This window comes from Equus przewalskii, chromosome 8 (assembly GCF_037783145.1).
Source record: "Equus przewalskii isolate Varuska chromosome 8, EquPr2, whole genome shotgun sequence".
Lineage (NCBI taxonomy): Eukaryota > Metazoa > Chordata > Mammalia > Perissodactyla > Equidae > Equus > Equus przewalskii.
The window spans coordinates 30,140,326-30,165,457 of NC_091838.1; the positions used below are offsets into that span (position 1 = coordinate 30,140,326).

The 25,132-nt window shown below is 36.4% G+C and overlaps 1 protein-coding gene across 2 annotated transcripts in view; it reads left to right on the forward strand.

The window, feature by feature from the left end:
* OPRK1 (opioid receptor kappa 1) overlaps positions 1-13,513 on the forward strand; it is a 32,590-nt gene extending 19,077 nt beyond the window's left edge. For both annotated transcript variants that reach the window (XM_070631645.1, XM_008509252.2), the window contains one exon: positions 9,388-13,513. In XM_070631645.1, coding sequence (XP_070487746.1) covers positions 9,388-9,920 — 533 coding nt within the window. In that variant the 3' untranslated portion in view covers positions 9,921-13,513. The remainder of the gene's footprint in view (positions 1-9,387) is intronic.
* Positions 13,514-25,132: the final 11,619 nt, after the last annotated feature.

Below are 25,132 nucleotides of genomic sequence, written 5' to 3' on the forward strand. Positions count from 1 at the left end.
AAATGGAATAAAATTTAAAATAGTCTTGTTGGAGGGCTCCATTCTTTCTTTGGGTCTTTTATATTCTAAAGCAGGTTTTTTTTTATGTGATGAAAGATTGTCTCCAGACCATCTAGTGTGCTCATTTTGAAGTCACATCATGCTGCATGTCAAGACCCTTGGACGACCAAGACCAGTATCGTAGATAATCACTATACAATGAATCAGAGCTGAATGACATTGGTAGATCATAGTCTCCTGTTTGTGGAGGATGCTCACTGAAAGGAATCAGATGTCAATTGCGTTAGAACACGTCTACCTGGACAAGAAATCTCAGCTAATGCTTCTGAGTTTGCAATATTTCTTTTTGGTTAAGAGCATGGATCTGGAAGCAAACTGCCTGGGGTTGAATCCTGATTTTACCACTTATGGGCAGTGTCATTTTGGAGACATTACTTAGATCTCTCTGCTTCAGTGTCTTCATCTGTAAAATAATGGTGCCTGCTCTAGAAGGTGTCTTCTACATCTACTGAATCAGTGCATGGAAAGCTGGTGAAGCAGTGCCCTTTGTGTTGTAAGCACTTGATAAATCTTAGCTGGCATCATCATCTGACAGTGATTTTAACAGATCCTGCCTTATTGCTTATGTTTATCCACATCTATCAGGTATTTACTTAATATCAAGGCCTCTTGTATATAGCAAAATTTTCACTTTATAGGCACAAGATGTTAAATATAACATTTTACATATTATACATGTATACAATATTTTGGGGGGTAATTCATAGCCTGTCTGTTAATATTATTATGATAGCTAAGAATTACTATAATAATACAAACAGAAACAGAAGTATTCTTAACAAAAAGAATATACTCAAGGAAAGCTTTAGTTTAGATATTAGAACTAACTCTATAATTACAACAGCATGAGACATTGGAACATGTGCCCAAGAAAGCTATGACCCTCTAATATTAATGTAAAAGAAAAAGAAAGACTACTTTAAAAAAATTACTTTGTTGAGTAATGATTGGCATGTAAAAGCTGTACATTTTTACTGTATACAACTTGAGTTTGGGGCTAAGTATACACGTTTGAAACTATCACCCGATCAAGACCATAGACATATTTATCACTTCTCGAAGTTTGTTCCTGCCCCTTTTATTATTATTTTTGTGTGTGTGGTAGGAACATTTAACATAAAATCTACCCTCTTAGTGAATTTTAAGTGTACAGTACAGTATTGTTAGCTATAGGACCTATGCTGCATAGTAGATCTCCAGAAATTATTTACTCATAACTGAAACTTTGTGCCCTTTGACCATCACCTTCCATTTCCGCCTTCCCACCAGCCCCTGGAAACCAGCATTCTACTCTCCTATGATTTTGACTATTTTAAGTTATACATGTAAGTGAGATTGTCCTGTATTTGTCTTTCTCTGTCTGGCTTATTTCACTCAGCACAATGTTCACCAGGTCCATCCAGGTTATCGCAAATGGCAAGATTTCCTTCTTTTTAAAAGCTGAGTGATATTCCATTATGTATACCACATTTTCTTTATCCATTCATCCATTGATGGACATTTAGCTGGCTTCCATATCTTGGCTATTGTGATGCAATATGCAAAATATATGCTGCAGTGAATGTGAGAATGCAGGTATCTTTTGTGATCCTGATTTCAATTCTTTTGGATAAATACCTGGAAGTGGCATTGCTAGATCATATAGTAGTTTTATTTTTACTTTTTTGGAGAGCCTTCATACTGTTTTCCATAGTGGCTGTACCAATTTCCATTTCCACCAGCAGTGTATCAGGGCTCCCTTTTCTCCACATCCTTGCCAATATTTATCTTTAGGGTTTTTTGATAATAGCCACCCTAGTAGGTGTGAGGTGATATCTCATTGTGGTTTTGATTTGCATTTCCCTGATGACTAGTGATGTTGAGCACATTTTCAGATACCTGTTGGCCATTTGTGTGTCTTTTTTGGAGAAATGACCAGCCCTGGAGGTCTAGTGGTTAAAATTCAGCACTCTTGTTGTGGCAGCTTGGGTTCATTTCCCGGTCAGGGAACCACACCACCCATCTGTTGGTTGTCATACTGTGACAGCTGCTTGTTGCTGTGATGCTGAAAGCTATAACACTAGTATTTCAAATACCAGCAGGGTCACTCATGGCGGACAGGTTTCAGCAGAGCTTCCAAACTAAGACAGACCACAAAGAAGGAACTGGCCACCCACTTCCAAAAAATTGGCCATGAAAATCCTATAAATAGCAGCAGAGCATTGTCTGATACAGCACTGGAAGTTGAGAAGATGGCACGAAAAGACTGAGCAGTATTCCGCTCTCCTGTACACAGGATCAGTAGGAGTCAGAATTGACTCACTGGCACTAACAACAACTTTGGAGAAATGTCTATTCAGGTCCTTCGCCTATTTTCTAATCAAGTTGTTTGCTTTTCTGCTGTTGAGTTGTACATATATTGAGTTCCTTATATATTTTAGATATTAACCTCGTATGAGATACATGATTGACAAATATTTTCTCCCATTCTGTAGGTTGCCTTTTCGTTTTGTTGATTGTGTCCTTTGCTGTGCAGAAACTTTTTTAGTTTGGATTAGTTTGATGTAATCTCACTTGTTTATTTTTGTTTTTATTGTTGCCTGTGCTTTATGTGTCATATCCAAAAAAATCATGCCAAGGTCAACATCAAAGAGATTTTTTTCTTATGTTTTCTTCCAGGAATTTTAAGGTTTCAGATCTTACTTTTAAGTCTTTGATCCATTTTGAGTTGATTTTTGTGTATCGTGTAAGATAAGTGTCCAATTTCATTCTTTGGCATGTGAGTGTTTAGTTTTCCCAGCACCATTTATTGAAGAGACTTTCCTTTTACCATTCTGTCGTCTTGGAATTTTTATTGAAGATTTTTTGACCATATATTTGTGAGTTTATTCCTGGGCTGTCTATTCCATTTCATTAATCTATGTGTCTGTTTTTATGCCAGTACTACACTGTTTTTATTACAATAGCTTTGTAATATAATTTGAAATCAGAAAGTGTGATACTTCTAGCTTTGTTCTGGCTCAAAATTGCTTTGGCTGTTTAAGGTCTTTTGTGGTTCCATATAAGTTTTAGGATTGTTTTTTTCTATTGCTGAGAAAAATGCCATTGGTTTTTTATAGGGACTGCATTGAATCTGTAGATTGTTTTGTGTAATATGGACATTTTAACAATATTAATTCTTCTGATCCATGAACACAGGATGGATTTCCATTTATTTGTGTCTTCAATTTCTTTCACTAATGTTTTATAGTTACCAGTGTACAGATCTTTCACCTCTCTGGTTAAATTTCTTCCTAAGTATTTTATTTTTTTTTTTGATGCTATTGTAAATAGGATTATTTTCTTATTTTTTTTTTCAGATAGCTCATTGTTAGTGTATAGAAATGCAATAGATTTTTGTGTATTGATTTTGTATCCCACAACTTTACTGTATTCATTTATTAGTTCTCCCAGAATTTTGGTGGAGTCTAGAGTTTTCTATTTATAGGACCGTGCCATCTGTGAACAGAGATAATTTTACTTCTTCCTTTCTTATTTGGATGCCTTTTATTTCTTTTTCTTGTCTGATTGCTCTTGCCAGTATTTCCAGTACTGTTTTGAATAAAATTAGCAAGAATGGGCATCCTTGCTTTGTACTAGATCTTAGAGGAAAAGATTTCTGTTTTCCCCACTGATTATGATATGAGCTTTGGACTTGTCATATATGGCCTTTATTATGTTGAGGTACATTCCTTTTATACCTAAGATGTTGAGAATTATTTTCATGAAAGGATGCTGAGTTTTTCAAGTGCTTTTTGTACATCTATGGAGATGATCATATGATTTTTATATTTTATTCTATTTATATGGTGTATCACATTTATTGATTTGTGTGTGTTGAGTCATCCTTGCATCCCGGGATAAATCTCACTTGATCATGGTATATGGTCCTTTCAATGTGCTATTGAATTCAGTTTTTTAGTGTTTTGTAGGATTTTTTCATCTATGTTCATCAGGAATATTGACCTCTAATTTTCTTTTCTTGTGGTGTCCTTATCTGGCTTTGGTATCAGGGTAACGTTGGCCTACATTGTAAAATGAGTTCAGAAGTGTTCCCTCCTCTTCAATTTTTGGGGAAAGTTTGAGGTGGATTCATATTAATTCTTCTTTAATGTTTGGTAGAACTCAGCAGTGAATCCATCTGGTACTTGGCTTTTCTTTGTTAGAAGGTTATTGATTCAGTCTCAGTCTCCTTATTCATTATTGGTCTGTTCATATTTTCTACTTTGTTATGATTCAGTCTTGGTAGGTTGTATGTGTCTAGGAATTTAGCCATTTCTTCTAGGTTATCTAATTTGTTGACATATAATTGTTCATAGGAGTCTCTTATGATCCTTTGTATTTCTGTTATCAGTTGTAATGTCTCTTCTTTCATTTATAATTTTATTTATTTGAGTATTTTTTTCCTTAGGTAGTCTAACTAAGAGTTAGTCTATTTTTTATGTTTTCAAAAAACCAAGTCTTTGTTAATTGTTTTTTTTTCTAGTTTATATTTCATTTATTTTTGTCCTAATCTTTATTATTTTCTTCCATCTGCTAACTTTGAGCTTAGTTTGTTCTTCTTTTTCTAGTTCCTTGAGGTTTAAAGTTAGGTTGTTTATTTGAAGTCTTTCTTTTTTCTTAATGTAGGTATTTATTGCTATAAACATACCTCTTAGAACTGCTTTTCATGCATTCCATCAGCTTTGGTATATGTGTTTCTATTTTCGTTTACCTGAAGAGATTTTTTGATTTCCCTTTTGATTACTTCTTTGACCCATTGGTTGTTCAGGAGTGTGTTGTTTAATTTCTACATATTTGTAAATTTTCTAATTTTCCTACTGTTATTGATTTCTATTTTCATGTGGTTAGAAAAGATACTTGATGTGATTTCAGTCTTCTTAAATTTGTTAAGGCTTGTTTTGTGGCCTTCATTTGATCTATCTTGGAGAATGACCTGTGTGTGCTTGAGAAGAATGTGCATACTCCTGCTCTTGGATGGAATGTTTTGTATATGCTTGTTAGGTCCATTTTACTTATAGTATTGTTCAAGTCTGCTATTGCTTTATAGATTTACTAACTGGATAATATATCTATTGTTGAAAGTGGGCTATTGAATTCCTTACTATTATTGTATTACTGTCTATGTCTTACTTCAATTCTGTTAATATTTGCTGTATATGTTTAGGTGCTCCAATGTTGGGTGTATATATGTTTACAACTATCTCCTCTTGATGAATTGACCCTTCTATAATTATATAATGACATTCTTTGCCTCTTGTGACAATTTTTAACTTAAAGTCTATTTTGTCTGTTAGAAATTTAGCTACCCTCATTTTCTTTTGTTTACCATTTGTATGGACCCTCTTTTTCTATTCTTTTGCTTTCAACCTCTCTGTGTCCTTAAAGCTAAAGATGGACTCATTTTCCTGAAAGAGAACACTTAATAAAAATGGTCTGCTCAGACTTGAATTTCTTCGATAATTGCTTCAGTACTCTCCCTTTCTCTTTGATGGTATAAATTCAACTTCATTGACATTACTGGAGGACATTTCCAATGCTATAGTTGGATGCTTTCCAAAGTCTTGTAAAAGTATCTGTAGGTGATTATTTTACCCACTCATCAAATATTTGTTGAGCTCCTACTACATGCAAGACAATTTGTTCAAGAGGAAGCTTATTCTCAGAGTTAAAAGATGTATCCAAATTAAACATCAGCCCTTGTGTTGCCTTGCTTATCTTAGCATGTTAATCTTCCATAATAACCACTGTAATCAGTCTATATTGTCAAGGACTTCCATGTGGTAGTCTTGTGTTCATTTATTTAACATCTTATTCTTCTTAATTCTTCTTAAGCACCGTATGTTCCTGCCACTCTACGTGGCAAGGATTAAATATTGAATAAGGCAGGCTGGGTACCTAGCCCAGTGTAGTTTATACTCTAGATGGAGAGAAAAATGTTAGGAAAGGTAACACATTGTTACAGAAGAGTTTCTGTCTAGGAAATAAATAGGGTGAATATGATATATAAAGAGAATATAAGTTGCAGGGGAGAAGACTATTCATATATAACAGTCTCTATATAAATGTTTCTGAAGTGGCATTTAACCTGAGGTCAACCACAAGAAAGAGACAATATCAGAATACACAATTGTTAAACAGAAAAAAAAAACCTTTCCCTACGTTCAAGGAAGCTAGAGTCAACAGACAAATCAAACCTAGAATAGGATATTTTTTAAAATCAAACTTTTGCAATCTACCAGCCATCAAAAGTTGTTTTATCAATATCAAAAAAATGTTTTTTGATGATAATAGTGATGATTTTAAAAACTGATTTTAACTGTTATCATTTCCATAAACACTAAAGCAAAAATTAAAAGAGATGCTCATTCATTTCTAATAGTCTTCATAGTAATAGTACTTTGGACAATGATTTTTTTAGAGAATCAAAAAACAAGTTACTTTGGGAGCTTTCATTCACTACTCAGAGGTTTGATCTGGTATTTAATTGATAAAAGGTATGTCTCTAAGATAGTCACATTTATTAATTGACCAAAATGATTATAGTTTTATATTTTAAAGTATGTCTAATTGAAATTCTAAGAAGATAACATTTTGTTTTACTAAAGGGTGTTTGATTAAGACCACATTTAAAATGTTTTAGAAAACATTATTAATAGAGAAGTTTCATTTTTTAACTTTTTATTGAGATTATGATAGTTTACCAACCTGTGAAATTTCAGTTATACATTATTGTTTGTCAGTTGTGTTGTAGGTGCACCACCTCCCACTTTGTGCCGACCTCCAACCCCCTTTCCCCTGGTAACCACTAATCAGTTGTCTTTGTCTACATGTTTAACCTCTACATATGAGTGGAGTCATACAGAGATTGTCTTTCTCTATCTGGCTTATTTCACTTAACATAATACCCTCAAGGTCCATCCACGTTGTTGTGAATGGGATGATTTTATCCCTTTTTAAGGCTGAGTAGTATTCCATTGTGAATATACCATATCTTCTTTATCCAATCATCAGTTGATGGGCACTTAGGTTGCTTCCACGTCTTGGCTATTGTAAACAATGCTGCAATGAACATACGGGTGCGTGGGACTTTTGGAATTGCTGATTTCAAGTTCTTTGCATAGATACCCAGTAGTGGGACAGCTGGGTCATATGGTATTTCTATTTCTAGTTTTTTGAGAAATTTCCATACTGTTTTCCGTAGTGGCTGCACCAGTTTGCATTCCCACCAGCAGTTTATGAGGGTTCCTTTTTCTCTACAACCTCTCCAACATTTGTTACTTTTTGTTTTGGTTATTTTTGCCATTCTAACAGGTGTAAGGTGATATCTTAGTGTAGTTTTGATTTGCATTTCCCTGATGATCAGTGATGATGAGCATCTTTTCATGTGTCTATTGGCCATCCTTATATCTTCTTTGGAGAAATGTCTGTTCATGTTTCCTGCCTATTTTTTGATCAGGTTGTTTGATTTTTTGTTGTTGAGCTGTGTGAGTTCTTTATATAGTATGGAGGTTAACCCTTTGTCAGATATATGATTTGCAAATATTTTTTCCCAGTTGGTGAGTTGTTCTTTTGTTTCAATCCTATTTGCCCTTTCCTTGAAGAAGCTCTTTAGTCTGATGAAGTTCCATTTGTTTATTCTTTCTATTGTTTCCCTTGTCCGAGAAGACATGGTGTCTGAAAAGATCCTTCTAATACTGATGTCAAAGAGTGTACTGCCTACATTTTCTTCTAGAAGCCTCATGGTTTCAGGTCTTACCTTTAGGTCTTTGATCCATTTTGACTTTATTTTTGTGAATTGTGAAAAAGAATGTTCAATTTTCATTCTTTTACATGTGGCTGTCCAGTTTTCCCAGCACCAATTGTTGAAAAGACTTTCTTTTCTCCATTGTATGCACTCAGCTCCTTTGTCGAAGGTAAGCTGTCCATAGATGTGTGGTTTTATTTCTGGGCTTTCATTTCTGTTCCATTGATCTGTGCATCTGTTTTTGTACCAGTTCCATGCTGTTTTGATTACTGTAGCTTTGTAGTATGTTTTGAAGTCAGGGATTGTGATGCCTCCAGCTTTGTTCTTTTTTCTCAGGATTGCTTTAGCAATTCGAGGTCTTTTGTTGCCCCATATGAGAGCAGTTTCATTATTTTAAAAAATATTCCTATGCTATTTTTGAAGCAGATTTTTCCAATATCTGAAGAAAATATTTTTATTATAAAAATTACATTCATAGTATTGTTCATGATTACTTTTTGTGTAAGGAAGGATCAGGACAAAGAGAGTTTTGCCTACTCTGTGCTCAATGACTGATCAGAGGCAAGGAGAAAAAGTTGATGCTTGGGGAAAAGGGGATCCATGGAGGGGTAAGCAGGCCCCCAGTGAATGTATTATAAAAGGTATTTATCCTGGGTCTTTCCTCTTTCTTGCCTCTGCTCTTTCTAATATTATGGTCACTACAAAGAGTTACTATCCAGCAAAGAGAAGCAGAGCAAATAAGCAGTTTTCTATGTAATCATATAAAAATATTTGTTTTATCTGAATTACGTAATCAATGTTGGCAAAAAATTTAAAATGTGCCTGATTTTTTTAGATTTCCTTGATGATGATGATGATTCTCTTCTTCCTCCTCCTCCTTCTATTTTCTTTCTTCTCCTCCTCTTCCTTCTCCCTCTTCTCCAAAAGTTTTACTCATGTTTCAGCAATGCCCTTAATCATAATGTTCACCATTGGCTCCATTCGATCACAATACCTAGGTCATATTTCGACAAATTTTATATAAATTTTTATTGACCTACATAATGATTTCTTGTAAGCCAGTTAATGTTTTTCAGACAAGTTGGCTTTTGTCAAATTGAATGACTAGATCTAAAATACTTAGTCATTTATTACAAATAGATACAATCTTTTATTAGGTCTGGGAGAACTGTTAATAAATGGAAATGCAAATAAGTGCCCATGCTGTAAATTAACAATTTAGCTCTTCTGAAAGCTCCATCAACTTCATCTTCATCAATTTCAAATGAGTTTCCACAACTAGATAATTCATGTTGCTAGCTAATCTTACTCATTCTATAGCCTCGTGTATGTTACCAATAAATGGTGACTCTCTCCCTTCATTGTTTTATGCACAAAAATAAGATGGTTAATAAATATGGCATTCATTCCTGATTTGGTGATCTGCTTTAGGTAATATCATCTTATACTGTAATTGGACCTTCGCAAGCAAAGGTGTTAAAATTTACATTTAAAACTCTTTGCAGCCACAGTAATATGAGTAGATTTTCTTCTTCTGGTTTTGTTTTGTTCACCTTTTCCAGACGTGGATGTCATCGAGTGCTCCTTGCAGTTCCCGGATGATGATTACTCCTGGTGGGACCTCTTCATGAAGATCTGCGTCTTCGTCTTTGCCTTCGTGATTCCTGTCCTCATCATCATTATCTGCTACACCCTGATGATCCTGCGCTTAAAGAGCGTCCGACTCCTTTCTGGCTCCCGAGAGAAAGATCGCAACCTCCGTCGGATCACCAGGCTTGTCCTTGTGGTGGTGGCAGTCTTCATCATCTGTTGGACTCCCATTCACATTTTTATTCTTGTGGAGGCTCTGGGGAGTACCTCCCACAGCACGGCTGCCCTCTCCAGCTATTACTTCTGCATCGCCTTAGGTTACACCAACAGCAGCCTGAACCCCATTCTTTATGCCTTTCTTGATGAAAACTTCAAGCGGTGTTTCAGGGACTTCTGCTTTCCCATTAAGATGAGGATGGAGCGACAGAGCACTAGTAGAGTCAGAAATACACTTCAGGATCCTGCTTACATGAAGGATGTTGATGGGATAAATAAACCAGTATGACTAGTCATGGAGATGTCTCATAGTTCTCTAGGAAGAGAAGAGTTCAATGATCTAGGTTTAACTCAGATTACTACTGCAGTCTGAGATGGAAAGGGAAAATTTTTAACAAACTTTTAGAAATCTCATGGTTTGACGTCATAAGATACAGGTTGCATTAGTGACCCAGGTCAGTGGAAGCATCAAGGTTGTAGGGATGGAATACAAAAGACCTGAGCAAGCAAATACAACCCCTCTCTAGGGCAGGGAAGCAAAGTTGACTCCCAGTTCCTTTGATGGTCAAAGAAACAAGCCTTTTTCTTCTGGTTACCCAGGTTTAGTTCAGGAGCCATCTGCTGTGGCCTTCGTATGCAATGTGCTTTGAAAAACTCTGTTTAGAAAACAGGAAAAGAAAAAACAAAACATAGGTTTCAGAGCTTAGTGGGCATCCAATTCAGATGCTTGACATCGACAGCAACAACCTCAGTAAGAACAAGTACCATTTCCAGGGCCCATGCCCAGCTCACTTTATAGTATTTGGACACACTTTTCATGTGGCTATGTGGTGAGGATTCCAGCTTAAGTATGACATGGACCCACGCCTGGGATGTGTGATGTTTATAGTAGAAATTATCTTGATATTTATGAGGTTACTTAAACTTGCAAAAGGTGGTTTCCAACATAGTTTAGTTTCTTGAAAACTATATTTTGTTTTTTTACCATGCTATTCAGATAAATAATCTCATGATAAAGTGTGTCTTGATGTTAAGAAACATAAGGTAGTTTAGATACCACCTAAAGTATATATAGTTTCATCTGTAAATAATGGTATATGTACACATTGGGAATCAGCTTGCCTTCCAGCCAGGCAGTTTCCCAAGGGCACACTAAGGATGTACTAAATATTTGAGTTATTTAGAGTTGATGCTGAAACATTTCGCTGCAACATAAACTTCTCTGGGAATCAGTCATGGCACCATATCTTTCAGACTCCCTGAGCACCGTTTAGTTCTTTAACAGTGCTCATAACTCATGTGTTAATGAATCACGAAATATTTAACTTGCTTCCAGGTTGTAGCCTTGGCAGAATCTAGTTTCTATACCGCATCTCTTTATGAATATATAGCTATTACTAGATTCTTTCTATTCATGGAGGGAGGGCATTTTGCTCATGTAGATCTTGAGATATTATTTAGTAGCATTCAGCAGGAAGTACAATTGTTCCTAATTGTGGGCTGAAGGAGGACATTATGTCATTTGTGTTGCTTGGACATATCTTGCACTGTGTTTATGAAAAGCATACCTGCTGGGGATAATGCCATGAGCAGCACATTTAGGGTAATTTTCTTAAAACTTCTAGATGATATATAAATTCCCTCTTCTTTCTCCTGAAACTTAGTTTTCAGAGGTAATGGCTTTTTCTTTCATTTGCCTGGGCAGAAGAAAGGGATAGTTTAGAAATAACACCCATCTCTTCTTTAAGCCTATATGTTATTAGGGTAGCACTTTCTGGAATTTAGTAGGAAAATCAGTTGTAAAGATCTAAATAACTATAGACATGACTACGTCTGTAAGTTCTGTTCACTGTGTGCTCTCTCTTGTGTATATATTCTCTCCTTTAGGAAACAGACCTTGCATTAAAGATTTTATATGTGGCTTCAGAATTTTACTGTGATGACGTTTAGCTAAATTCCATATTTTCTTGACATCTAACACAGATGACTTAAGTCAGCAAGGCAAGGGTTTTCCTAATGAAAATGAAGTTCTCCTTTGAGCATTTCTTAAATTTCATTGATTTTTTAAGGTGTCCCTGTATTCTTATAGATAAATGTGTATAGGAATGGCTTAAATATTTGTTGACATTCACCCCATGGTTAAAAATCTTGACTGTCATAAGAGGGATATCTATATAGGGAACAGTTCTAGGAACAAACCCTACTGAAATGGGAACTATAAAAACCTCTTTATGGAACCGTAAAACCTCAGAGATTTTCTTGGAGGATTCTTACGCAGTGCAAAAATATAACAGAGATACAATCATGGGATGAAATTATAGTAATGTATTCTCCTTAAATTAGCACCCCACATATTCTCATAGGATCCATTGCCATTATTGGAGTCTGATCTTTAGCCTGATTACCTTGCATCTCTTCATATGTAAATTGGCAGCCCAAGGAGAGAGAGAACTAGCTCTAAGTGACCGTGAGGGATGTTCCAAATTTCTCCATTATTATTAACACCAGTTTCCCCAAATTCAAAGAGAAAAGAGGATAGATATGTAATTTCAGGGCACATTTTAAAGAGTAGCAAAGTGAATCATGTGTGGTAGGAAAAATAACACACAAATGTGTTTCTTTATCAGCAGTGTATATGTGCACATGTATCTGTGTTTGTAAGTGTGCATGTGAATGTGTACATGTGTGTGTGATAGTTGTGTGAGTCAGTGTGTGTGCCTTCATGCACGTGTGTGTGTGAAGGTGTGAGTGTACTGCTGTGAAGCAGTGGTCATATTGCCATTCCTTCATTGTTCCAGACAATGCATTTGTGCAAGCGCCACTGCCTCTCAGATATGTCCCATCTCTCTATCTTTTTTTTTTTTTTGCTGACGAATAGTTGCCCTGAGCTAAAATCTATTGCCAATCTTCCTCTTTTTTTTCCTTTTTGTATGTGAGCCACTGCCACAGCATGGCCACTGATGAGTGGTGTATGTCTGCACCCTGGAATTTAACCTGGGCCACCAAAGCAGAGCGCACCAAACTTAACCACTAGGCCACCAGATATGTCCCATCTCTTGATATTCCTGTTCTCCCGTCACAGTAAGGAGAGCATTGTCCATTCTGTCTCTTTGGGACCAGAACTGCATGCATCTAACCTTGAGATCAACTCTCTACATTAACTCCATTTTCCTGCTCTGGTAACAACTTCTGGAAGATAGGATCTAGTGAGAGGTCAGAAAAAAATGCAGAAATAAAACAGCCATGCAGGAGGAAGCAATGAAGATGAAAAACCATAATTCTAGCTAAGAGGAGAGTGGAAGTACTGTTAGTGTCTCAGACTACTCTTATGAGCCTAGGAGCATCCCTTATGCAAAGAGTTTAACTCAAAACTCCAAGCTGAAAACTAAAAAGGAAGCATAGTTTAAAAAGATAGTTTTGAAAAAAATCAAGGAGTATTCACATAAATCTTAAGAAAATTATTCCATTCCATAATGTATAGCTGAGAAATAAAAGTTCTTAAATTATAACCGTTGTCAGACCATTTATAAATGTTTCGTCTAGTATTGGGACATAAGATAACTGGAATAAAAGGAATACATTTACTGGCTTTAAATTAGAGTTTTGTAAAAAGAAAACTGTGACAAGGTTGTATGTCCATTCAATGAGATTTATTTTCTAAGCAAGAGCTGGATTCAGCATAAATATGAAAATCCCATCCTCAAAGGGCATACACCTGCTTGGTCTATATCAGTTTTCTTCCCTGAAACAAAAGTATATTCATATATTCTTTACTATGACATATATTATTTATATCTTGTTCTTTGAGAAAGTGATAATTATGCATTGTATTTATGATTGTGAGCCTTGCAACAAAATAAAAATTGTACCTGCTAAAAATCACACCAGTCAATTACTGTGGTGAATCACCTTTCTTTAATGGCTTCAATGATGCTGCACTTCAACAAGAATGGTGTTAACTGTTTCTCAAACTATAAACAGTTGCTTTGAGTTTCCATCCAAGACATTGTTGTGGATAATTAATAGAAAGGAGCAAAACATGTAGGTTCTAAACCATGATCTTAAATTCCCAAACCCATCAACCACTTAGGAAAATTCACCTGTTGCCACAGTAGTGCTGTCAAAATCCCAGAATTAATATTACACACTGCTCTCTCCATGAAAAAACACTTTTTAACTACGAAAACTATGCAAAATTCAAAATCAAACTGTCCCACCAATAAGAACATAAAGAAACCAAACTCTCCCAGAAACACAAGCAGCCTTCTGCTCTGCTCCCAATACACTATAACCACATCACTCCGTGAATGACTGTTTCTAAACTTCATGGTATCTGTACACACAAAAAGCAAGTAAAAAACCAGGATCTTGACAAAAGGAAGTTTTTTTTTTTTCCAGTAGAAGTAAAAACTTAGAGAATGAAAGAAAAAAGTGGAGTCCTCTTGCAACTGGGAACAACCCACTAGCGGGTCCTATTCTCATTTAAAACAGCAGATTTCTATTACTGTTTATATTCGATAATTCAATTTCCTTAGTAATTGGAGCTCAAGTGTGTTATAAGCATCCATGTTTGGTGGATTCTTTGGCTTGTTTAGTAAAATAGGGACAAAAATAAATTGGAGAAAGTCCAAGGAAGCAAATAGTTATTCATTTGAAACAAGACCCTTTCCTTGAGCTGGATGCTACATATTTGGTTATAAAAATATCTGAATATGTTGAATGTGATTAGAAATTTATTTTCTAAGGAAATTGTTAATATATTTGACTAAAGAGAACACAATATACAGCAAGTGTTAGGCATTACGATATCTTCTCCTCTCTCTGGTTAAGTTGCAGCACTTACACGATCCTGTGGATGGTCTCCAGGTTTATGGAAGCAAGCGATAACAGTAACAAATAAAAAAAATTATAATTGACTTTTTCAATAAATGGTACTGGAGAGCATGTTCACTCATATTTATGCTGGTAACTATGCTACATTCTGGATATATAGGTATATAGGTAAACAAAACACAAACGTTTGATGCTTACAGTTTAAGAAAAACGAGCAAAATTAAGGAAGGAAATACTTACAATGTATTACAATAGGGAACAAGTTAGTGGAATGCAACTTATCCTAAAGGGTCTATATCCATTTATCTAGATGTATTTTTAAAGTTGCTTTATCTATGTCTTTATGTTATACTTGAAGCTACTAGAAAAGTTAAAATAACAGTATTCCAATATTTGTAGATAGCTAAAATGGCAACTATGACTAAGTGAATTATTTGAGTTTGAATTAATGAAGCCAATATGTTGAAAGCCAAACAATTTAAGAACAACATAGTCTTGAAATTATACCAGAAGGTGAGACATTGATAATTATGAGCTATGCTATAAAGTTGTGTGTAAAACATAGACCAAACTAAAGGGTGCAGTGTAGTCACTTAATATTTTTTTAATGCGTCTGGGGAGGAGAGTTAAAATAGCTGTTCTGCAACCAATTAACTCCCCTTGTGGAGGATCCCCCTCAATCAGGTGGGAAGAGGAAAGAAAACAGGTTACAATCTAATATCTTTCCTCATTGGACCTCTGATAGACAATGATTTTTGCTACATGGAAGAGACCTTATCCACAGGATGCCCTTAGTTTGATATTCCTGGCTAGATTATTACATGTAACGAACCTGTAATCTATAGGTTTATGGTTTGGAGGGTATAAAATGGATATGTTTCATAACTGAAATGCTCTCTTTGTTGTTTGAGGTGACCGACAGCTTCGTCAGAAGCCTCAGCTGTAATTTAGGGGAAGAGAGTCCACAGCTATTGTGGGAAAGAAGGACCAGGGAACCACCCTTGAAGTCTCTGATATCTCTCTACTTTATCTAAGCTGTAACTTTTCCGTGTCCTTGAAATTACCAAAAGACTTGATATTTCTATGTCAATGTGTCTCAAGTTCTATATGTCCTGAGTTAGTGCTCTCCAGAAGCCTATGAGTTAGTTGAATGAAATGGAGATGTCGATTAAATTTTTCAGTGCCACATAGTAAGTGGCAGAGGTGGAAAAAGTGTGATTATTACATTCAAAATGATGGGACTTCTCAGGGTCAGTGTTCATGGGAGGATGGTGAGTTGCAATGGGTGAGATTAGGAGGATAAAAACTAGTGTGGACTGGGAGGTAGACTGCCTGGCTTTAAATCCCAGCTCCAGCTAGGATTTGTGTGGTCTTGTGCAGGACGTTATCTTTTCTGCACTACAGTCTCTCTGTAAAATAGTGATGAAAAGAATATCTACCACATAAGGTTGTTGGGCTCATACAACTATTGTCAATACTCAATAGAGTTAGTTAACATAAGAATTATTATTCTTAATTCGCCTCACTGCAAAAACATTGGATTCTGTTACTCCAAGATTTCTCTCAATTCTAAAAGCTCACAACTCTGAGATTCCTTGTGGGCTGCTTCACATTGCCGTCTGACACATCACAGACACATGAGATCTAGGGGGTAGTGAGGATACAACTCATTTCTACTGTCACCTCTTTCCCGACAGTAGTTGCAAAATAAAGTTTGGACGCTACTATGCCCTGGGAAGAGAGTCCGAGTATCCTAGCATGATGAAACACATGTCTTTGGTCTTCTGGCATAGTGAGAAGCTGGGCTTTGTTTTCTTCTCCAAACCTAAAAATTATTCATTCCTGACAAAGAGACTGCCTTATCATCCATGACTGGTCCCTCCTGTAAGTGAGGGTTTGTACTGGGTAAGGAAAGGACTGACCTTATTGCTTTCTCATCCGAAGGGGAGCACCCAGATGCTGGCTCATAAGGAGTGGGGGCTTCATCTGTAGTGCAGCTGAGGGACACTGAGCATCTCAGATGATAGATATGGATTCAGTGCTCAAATGATGATGTCAGGGCTCTGTTTCTCTCTTTATTCCTTTGTTCTAGTGCCTTCTGTGTTGTCTTCATTTTCAAGCAATCTCTCTCTAAGTGTGGTGTTGGGAGCTCCAGGCTCATGTGGTCCACACAAAGGAACAGTGAGGCCGTCTCATTCCAGCACCCTTGTATCCAAGGAAGAGATTCTAATTGCCCTGATCCTGAATCACTCATTAATACTGGGGATGCAGTACTCCTGAGGGCCAGGCCTAGGTTATGGACTCCTTCTTGCCCCATGTGTGTATTAACAGGGGGGAGTGGGGAAGGGTTAGTTTTCCTGGAACCTCATTAAATGGATTTCCATGGAAAAAGGGACTCTATCACCAGAGAAGGGAAAAGAGACTCTGGAAAGAGAAATACAACAGTCATCTACCACAGCATCCAGCTACTCAAACTTCCGCCACTTCCTCAATGGCTCTACAGGAAGAAAGGGGAAAAATCTGGTGGGAATAGGAAAGTGGGGACAGCAGCTGTGAAAGGAATGTACGTGTAAAAGGTATTTGCAGGAGAAGGGGAAGGGTGAGCTGAGGTATGAGATGAGCAGAGAATGAGAGCGGCAGTATTCTTAGCATAGGCTACACAGGATTGAGTGACATGGCGTTCTGACAACCTGTGTCACTTCTCTCCTTCTGTTCTTGGATCTGGCCTCTAGATTTATAGATTGCCAAGAAGAAAACCCATGCTAAAAATATTTATATTCCTGAGTATTAATTCTAAACAGGAATTAGTATCAAAATTTATAATTTTTTATTAATAGAATAGAGTAGTCTTAAAATTAGTGAGTAAAATTTAACACATAAACCACAGAGTAAGTAGTATTTCTGAAGAGTTCTAACACTGACAGTATTTTGTAAATAATACAAGGTGACATCTGTTAGAAAAAAATGAATATTTGCAGATGTTAGAAATAAAACTAAAAATGGCACTGCTAATATGAGACACAATGTGCAACTGATTATCTGCTGACTACATTAACGATTTTCTTATACCTTCCATATCTTACACATTTTTATATCTTCCATAAAAATCAGACTTTATCATATCATGGCTTTTTATACCGAAGTTGAAATATCAGGTCTAAATGAGACACCACTTTAAGGAGGATGGGTCCAGGTATTTTATTGGCTTGGAGAAAAGATTATGATGCAGGGAGAGTGAGAAGAAAAGACACAAAACAATGTGTCTTCAATCTGTATACAGAGAAGAGAGTTCTGCCATTCTTTCTTGTAACCCCGCACAAAACTGTGACATATGCCAGCTGGAGTGTGCTTCCATTTGAGTGATAATTAAGAATGTTTGTATTCTGAGATAATTTGAGGAATAGTGCACCAATAAACACTGAATAGATTTTTTTTTTTTTGGTGAATTAGAAGACATTTTTCATAGACTGTTTCATTTTGGAGTTTTGCTGAGATGAACACACAATGATAAGATGACCCTCTCAAGGTCCTTTCACAGTTATGCTTTATTCTGTGATATTTTCCCCCTTCATTATTTTCACATTTAAAAACAGGCCTCAGTGTTCCTCCAAGTCATATTTTGAAATCCTTCCTCTGTATACATGCATTTGTTTCTAAGGACTATTTTTTAAAAAATGGAGGGTATTTCCATTTAGATCAACACTCAGACAAAATTTATTTGACTTACAGAAAATTTCTTGATGCAGCCATTCAAATATTAAACAATATCACCTCCTTTCCAAAAACACACAAACGTTTTGTCAGGGAATAAAAAGAAATTGTGAGGGGCTGGCCCGGTGGCACAGTGGTTAAGTGTGTACATTCTGCTTCAGTGGCCTGGGGTTCGCCAGTTTGGATCCTGGGTGCAGACATGGCACTGCTTGGCAAGCCATGCTGTGGTAGGCATCCCACATATAAAGTAGAAGAAGATGGGCACGGATATTAGCTCAGGGCCAGTCTTCCTCAGCAAAAAGAGGAGGATTGGCAGCAGATGGTAGCTCAGGGCTGATCTTCCTCAAAAAACCCCCAGAAATTGTGAGCCAACATTGTCTTTATTACTGAACTGTTTTGGCCAAGGTTTTCTGGCATGGCTAGGCTTTCATGTCTTCTGATTCAGCCATGTTGAACTGAGTTTTTCCTGCCACATCTACTTGAGCAGGCTTTGCTAGTGTCTTTCTCACCATTATTATGAAACAAATTCTAATGATTGGCAATCAATGGGTAAAGTATCAGCTACTACTTACATCATACTTTCTATATCAGAGGAAAACAAAGATCTAGTCATAAAGAATGGATATGCAGTCAAGTTTCATTGGTCTCTAGGGAGAGGCCCATAACGGTATGAATAGTTTAATTGGCAAATAGTCCCAGATCAATGATGCTTTTCATACTTCTGCCATTGAAAAACCACATAGCTTATAAAGTATTAAAGGTATATTTTAAAGATCTGACTCACTGTGGCAGACTGTGTCTTCCAAAATGGCATGACGGTATCTTTCATTCCAAGTAATCTTCATGCGATGCGATCTTGGCATTTTTATTGTCTAGTTCTGGGTCTATGTCCTTCCTTTGAAGCTGGATAAGTCAGTGTTACTGTACCAATCAGTATGAGACATGGTGGAAGACATGAGTATGGAGGAAATGATTCCATGTGACTTCTGAGACTAAATCATAGCACACCACATACTTCTGCCTTTCTCTCTGGGTATGGATGCCATCTCTCTTGGAACCAGATGCCGTCTTGTGAGGAAACCCAAACAAACCCCTGCAGAGCGGCCACATAAAGAGGCTATGGGTAAGTGTAAGAGCCCAGCAGGGGCCCCAGCCAACAGATGGCATCAGCCACCAGACAAGTGAGTGAAGACACCTACCTGTGATTCCAGTCCCTAGATGTAAAGTCACTCCCAGCTGAGAACCCAGACACTGTGAAGCAGAGCAAGCCATCCCACTGTCTCCAAATTCCTCAGCCACAGAAGTAAGGAGTATAATAAAATGGTAGTTTTACACCACTATGTTCTGTGGCACTTCGTTTGTCATGTAGTGACAATAACTCGAAAACACACGCACAGAAGCAGTCAGATTTTACTGCCTTGCTCCACTCAAAACCTCCCTGTTCACCTCTCTATGCTGCAGATGAGAAAAACTACTCCTCTTAGTAATAAAAAGAAGAATCCTAAGCAGATTTAGCCTTTCTTCCAAATCTTGTGAGCTCAGCAACTCACATCCTTTCTGAGGAGCAGGAATATATAAAATGCTAAGGCTTCTGAGGTACTCACATAGGATCCTCTTCCCTCCAGCTACCACTGGACCATCGACAACAGATAATGAACACAACCAAAAAGACAGTTCGGTAGTGGCAGATAATTCTGCAGTGAATTTATTAACAGTGGAAATAAGCAATGAATGTAGAAGTTTTATAATAACACAAACTAAGTTTCTCTTAGATTTGGATCGTTTCCCTATCATAATATTTTGTAGTAAAAAGTAACTTTATCGTTTCTTATTATCTCAGATTCCTAAACACTATTGTATCAAATTATACAAATGTTATCACTGACAACATTGAGGGAAAGTTGAAAGATCATGTTTTTGGGACCCAGAGAAATTTGGATTTGTAATCACCTCCATTTACTGGCTTTGTGACTTTGAACGTGTTATTTAACAGTTCTCAATCCTAGTTTCTTTATGAACTAAAAAAAGAAAGATAAAAATATCTACTTTGAGGGGGCAGTGGGAGGGTGAAAGGGATAAAAGGGCACATGTGTACAGTGACGGATGGAAACCAGACTTTTGGCAAGTAACACGGTGTAGGCAATACAGAAGGCAAAATATAATGATGTACATCTGAAACTTATACAATGTTATAAATCATTGTTACCTCAATAAAAAAGGAATTTCCTCTCCAAAAAAAAATCATACGTATGAACAAAATAAAATTCTTGTGAGATAATCTCCCCCCACAGGCACTCACACAAATCTACTTTGTTCTGTTATCAAAGTACAACAGATCAGGTAATTTGTTATCAAATCATATTGTTTGAAATTTTGGGTTAGAAATCAGGAATACAAATAGATATGTACTTTTTTGGTACAGTGTTGAGTATATTTCCCGAGGCAAGATAAAGTTTAACAGGCTGAACAAAGCATCAAAGAGCCTGTAATTATTTGCTCTCAGAGTAATGGCAATTTATTCTATCTGAAAAAATGGCAGGTGGGAATTTTAGATTATATGACTAGTTATAGGGAAGGTTCATTAAAGCTTCACACAATAACTAGGCTGGGGGGTTTAAAGTCAGCTCTTTAAAACCCAAAATATTTGGAGTGTAGTTTACGGTGACTTTCCTTTAAGATTGAGAATAGATTTTCAGGCAAAAATATGGTAGAGTCGGGGGAGCCTTTTATTTCCATTATTTTCCACAAAAGAGAGGCTATAACTGACTTAAATGCATAGAATCATTATTTTCATTATCTAATATACACATACATGTTATCTCTATGCACACGTACACACACACATACACATAAACTGTGGCCCTGGTTTGGAGGCGCAAACTGCAAATCCTTCCAAGCCATTTGGCTAAGAGCAGAGGAGGATGGCATCCGCAGCAGAGGCTGTGAGCAGGCACAAATGCATAGAGATGGAGGTGGCAGCAGAGGCACTGGGGATGGCAGCAGGGGCACTCCCCCCAGCAAGGCTTCAGTTGGCAGGGCCAGTGGAAGAGGCAGCAGACCAGCAGCATTGATGGAGCACCATGGGCAGGGGCAGAGGGCCTGTGGCAGACCCTGGGACTGAGAAGTAGACTCTCACCCCAAGCCATTCTTTCACTGCAACTAAGCATGCACAGGAAAACCAGTGATCAGCAAGCAACGCAATGGATTATGTGGAAAAGAAATTCTAAACTCAATAAATGACTTGGAAATGATGAAAATGACTTGAACTTACATTGCTTGAAAAGTAGTTTCATGCTACACATACACACACACAAAAGCACATAGAGTTTTGTTTATTTAGAAAAGAAAAAATACAAAGTTTTTAATTTTTTGCTTTGGAAATTGAATTTGCATATTAATTTGCATTACTTTACTTTTATTAAATGTTTCTCAATAACACCCTATATGTATGTATATGCATCTATATGTATACATATATATAGGTACATATGCATACATACATATATATTTCTGTCTGTCTATCTATCTATCTATCTATTTATCTATGAGAGAGAACAACCTCCATGAAATACTAATACTCCCATCTGATTGGTAGCATTGTCCAGTTTTTAGGTAACTATCAAGCTTAATTTTAATAATGGGGCATGTAACATGGTAACTTATAGTTACTTCTCTATACCAACGAATACTTGATTTATAAAGTTCCTCTTTCAAATGAAATTGAGACTACTGTTGGAATTTAAAGGCTTTTATTGAGAAATATAAGTCCACATGTTTGACATTGCTCAATTGTGGGAATCTTAACCTTATTGATCACTCCCACAGGAAATACATTCTTTATCTTCAGTGTGTCTGTGATACTTTTCTGTTTAATTCAGATGATGCTTATATTAAACTATCTTTTTCTAGAAACGTCTAGGAACATGTTCCAATCCCCTTTCCATTAACCACCTTGATACATTACAAGCTCTTTGAGTCCAGCTGCAGAGTCTTATGGATAATTTGTATTTTCTCAAGGTCTGGCATGGTGCCTTATATACTGTAGAATCATTTAAGCATTTGGAACAGATATGTAAATGTTTCCATTTTCTACATGTAAGCTAAAGAATCCTTAACAATATGTAGTAACCTTAGATTAGGAACCTGGAGCTAGGCTCTGCTGTTAACTAGCTAGCTATCGTGGTCTTACCTTCCACAGTTCTTTATTTTCACTATAAAACAGGAAAGTGTAAACGATAATTGCAAATATTGTATTCTTTGAGTAAGCCTAATTTTACCTCTCAGATTTACTGTGACCAAATTGGTGGGGGGATGAGAAGGAGAGGAAAGCGTGTCATGAGGGATATTTCTTCTGGAGGAATTAGTCCTTGTGATAACAGATATTTTTGTCACTCCAAAGCTTAGTTGAAAATGATGTTGCAGGAAATGGTGTTAAAGCCCTGACTGGGAGAACTGGCATTTGTCCTACTGGGCCCCTCTGAGTGCTTTCTTAAAAAAAATATTATTCCCTGAGAGTCACTTTTTTATAAAAGTTTTCTGTTACGCTTCTGGGAAAATCCAGTCTACACTAAATTTGTGATAAATGTTAATTTGAAAATTGAGAGTAAAAAATGAAAGTACATGTTACAGGCTGAATTACGTCCCCTAAAATTTCATATGTTGAAGTCCTAACCTCAGGATATGACTATATTTGGAGATAGGGTCTTTACAGAGGTAATTAAGCTAAAATGAGTTTATGAAGATGGGTCCTAATCCAATAAACTGGTGTCCTTATAAGAAGAGGAGATTAGGACACAGACACACACTGAGTAAAGACATGTGAAGATCCAGGGAGAAGCTGGTCATCTGCAAGCCAAGGAGAGAGACCCTAGAAGAAACCAACCTTACTGACCCCTTGATCTCAGATTTCTAGCCTGCAAAATCATAAGAAAATACATTTCTGTTGTTTAAGTCACTCAGTCTGGGGTACTTTGTTATGGTAGCCCTAGCAAACTAATACAGTACATAATAAATTTGAAAATATTTCACTTGTAGACAATATTCTTTAATTAGAATTTACACAGGAGTACACAATCAAACTAAGGGATTTTTAGAAAATTCCTCATTTTCTAAATCAGGTTTATTTACAACAAAATGTCTCATTTTTTCCCAATTTTATTGAGGTATAATTGACATATTGTGTAACCTTAAGGTGTACAACATGTTGATTTGATGTACTTATATTGCAATATTGTTACCATTGTAGTATTAACTAACACCTCCATCACATCACATGATTATCACTATATTTTTTGTGGGTAGAAAAATTAAGATCTACTATCTTAGCAACTTCAAGTATATAGTACAATATTGTTACCTATAATCAATCTTAAGAGTCAAACTGCATTTTGCCAAAGAGTTCATAAACCACTAGGCTGATGCCATGTGACTATATATGATACTGAGATATATGATGTGAACATATCTCATTGCATGCTGGAGATAGGCCAATGAATACGCCCAGAAACATTGGAAAAGAAAACGACTTCTTAATGGCTATCATCATTAAAACACATTGATTTATCTGAGATCCCTAAGGTGGTAATCACACAGATCAGCACCTGTTTTGCTATGTGAATTTATTGTTAATCCCAAATGAGCCAGCTGAGATAAAGTATTAATTCACTGAGAAGAACACACTGGGGGAAAAATTGGTGCTGATATGGTATGCTTTTTTATTTTCACTATCCTCACATTCGTATTTTGTATTTTATCACTATTAACCACTGCTATAGAATGAAGCTACTGCCATATTCTGGCAGGATCATAAAACATTGGTACTGGAAGTGATTTTAAAAATAGTCCCTCTCCTTTATTACAAAGATAAACATAGTATTGCCATGCAATCCAGCAACTGTGCTTCTAGATATTTATCCAACTGATTTAAAAACTTATGTCTACACAAAAATCTGTACATCAGTGTTTATAGATTTATTGATGATTGACAAAAACTGGAAGCAATCAAGATATTGCTCAGTAGTTGAATTCATAAACATACTGTGATATTTACAACATATAGTAGCATACTATTAAATGATAAAAAAAGAGAACTATCAAGCCACAAAAAGACATAGATGAACCTTAAATACATATTTCTAAGTGAGTGCCTCAAAAGGCTATATACTGGATGATTCCAATTATATGATATTCTGGAAAACACAAAACTATAGAGAAGATAAAAAAAATCAATAGTTGCCAGAAGTTCCAGGGAAAGGAGAGAAGGTTGAATAGGTGAAGCAGAAGGGGGTTTTAGGGCAGTGAAACAATTTTCTTGATACTGCAATGGTGGATGCATGACAATACATGTTTGTCAAAACCCTTAGAACTTTATAGTACAGAGTAAGCCTTAATGTATATAAATTTAGAAAATAATTTAGGAAGTTGAGGGATCCCAGGAAGGAATGCAGATCATTTGTAACTGTGTTATAAATATATGAAACAAGTTCACTGAAGGGGTGGAGGAAAAGGTGCCGACCTACATAACTTTGGAAATGAGGGAAGTCTATAAGATTAAAGGCAAAAGGAACTGCATATAAGCATTGTACTCTAGTTGATCAAGTTGTTTCCCATGAGGGTAAGGGTTAATAATGCTGATGCTGCTATACATGTATATTTGAATTGAGCAATTAAGTAAACAGATGGCAGATGGTGTAAACCAGCTTTTCCAGTTGGAGTGGGAATTTACAGACAAGCAAGGGGAGGAAGCTAGAATAATCCATGAAGAAATGGATTAGAATTTGAGATCTCAGTGTAACCCTGTGTTTACTTTAATATGGATACAGATGGTTACATATAGAAAAATTTATAGATATGTGTGTATACTTGAGTTTTTATATAAATATGTATTTCTTTTCTCTGTCAACTGACAGAGTCTAAAAGAAACAATGCCCTAGTAGCGATGAGCATACCTAGTGCCCA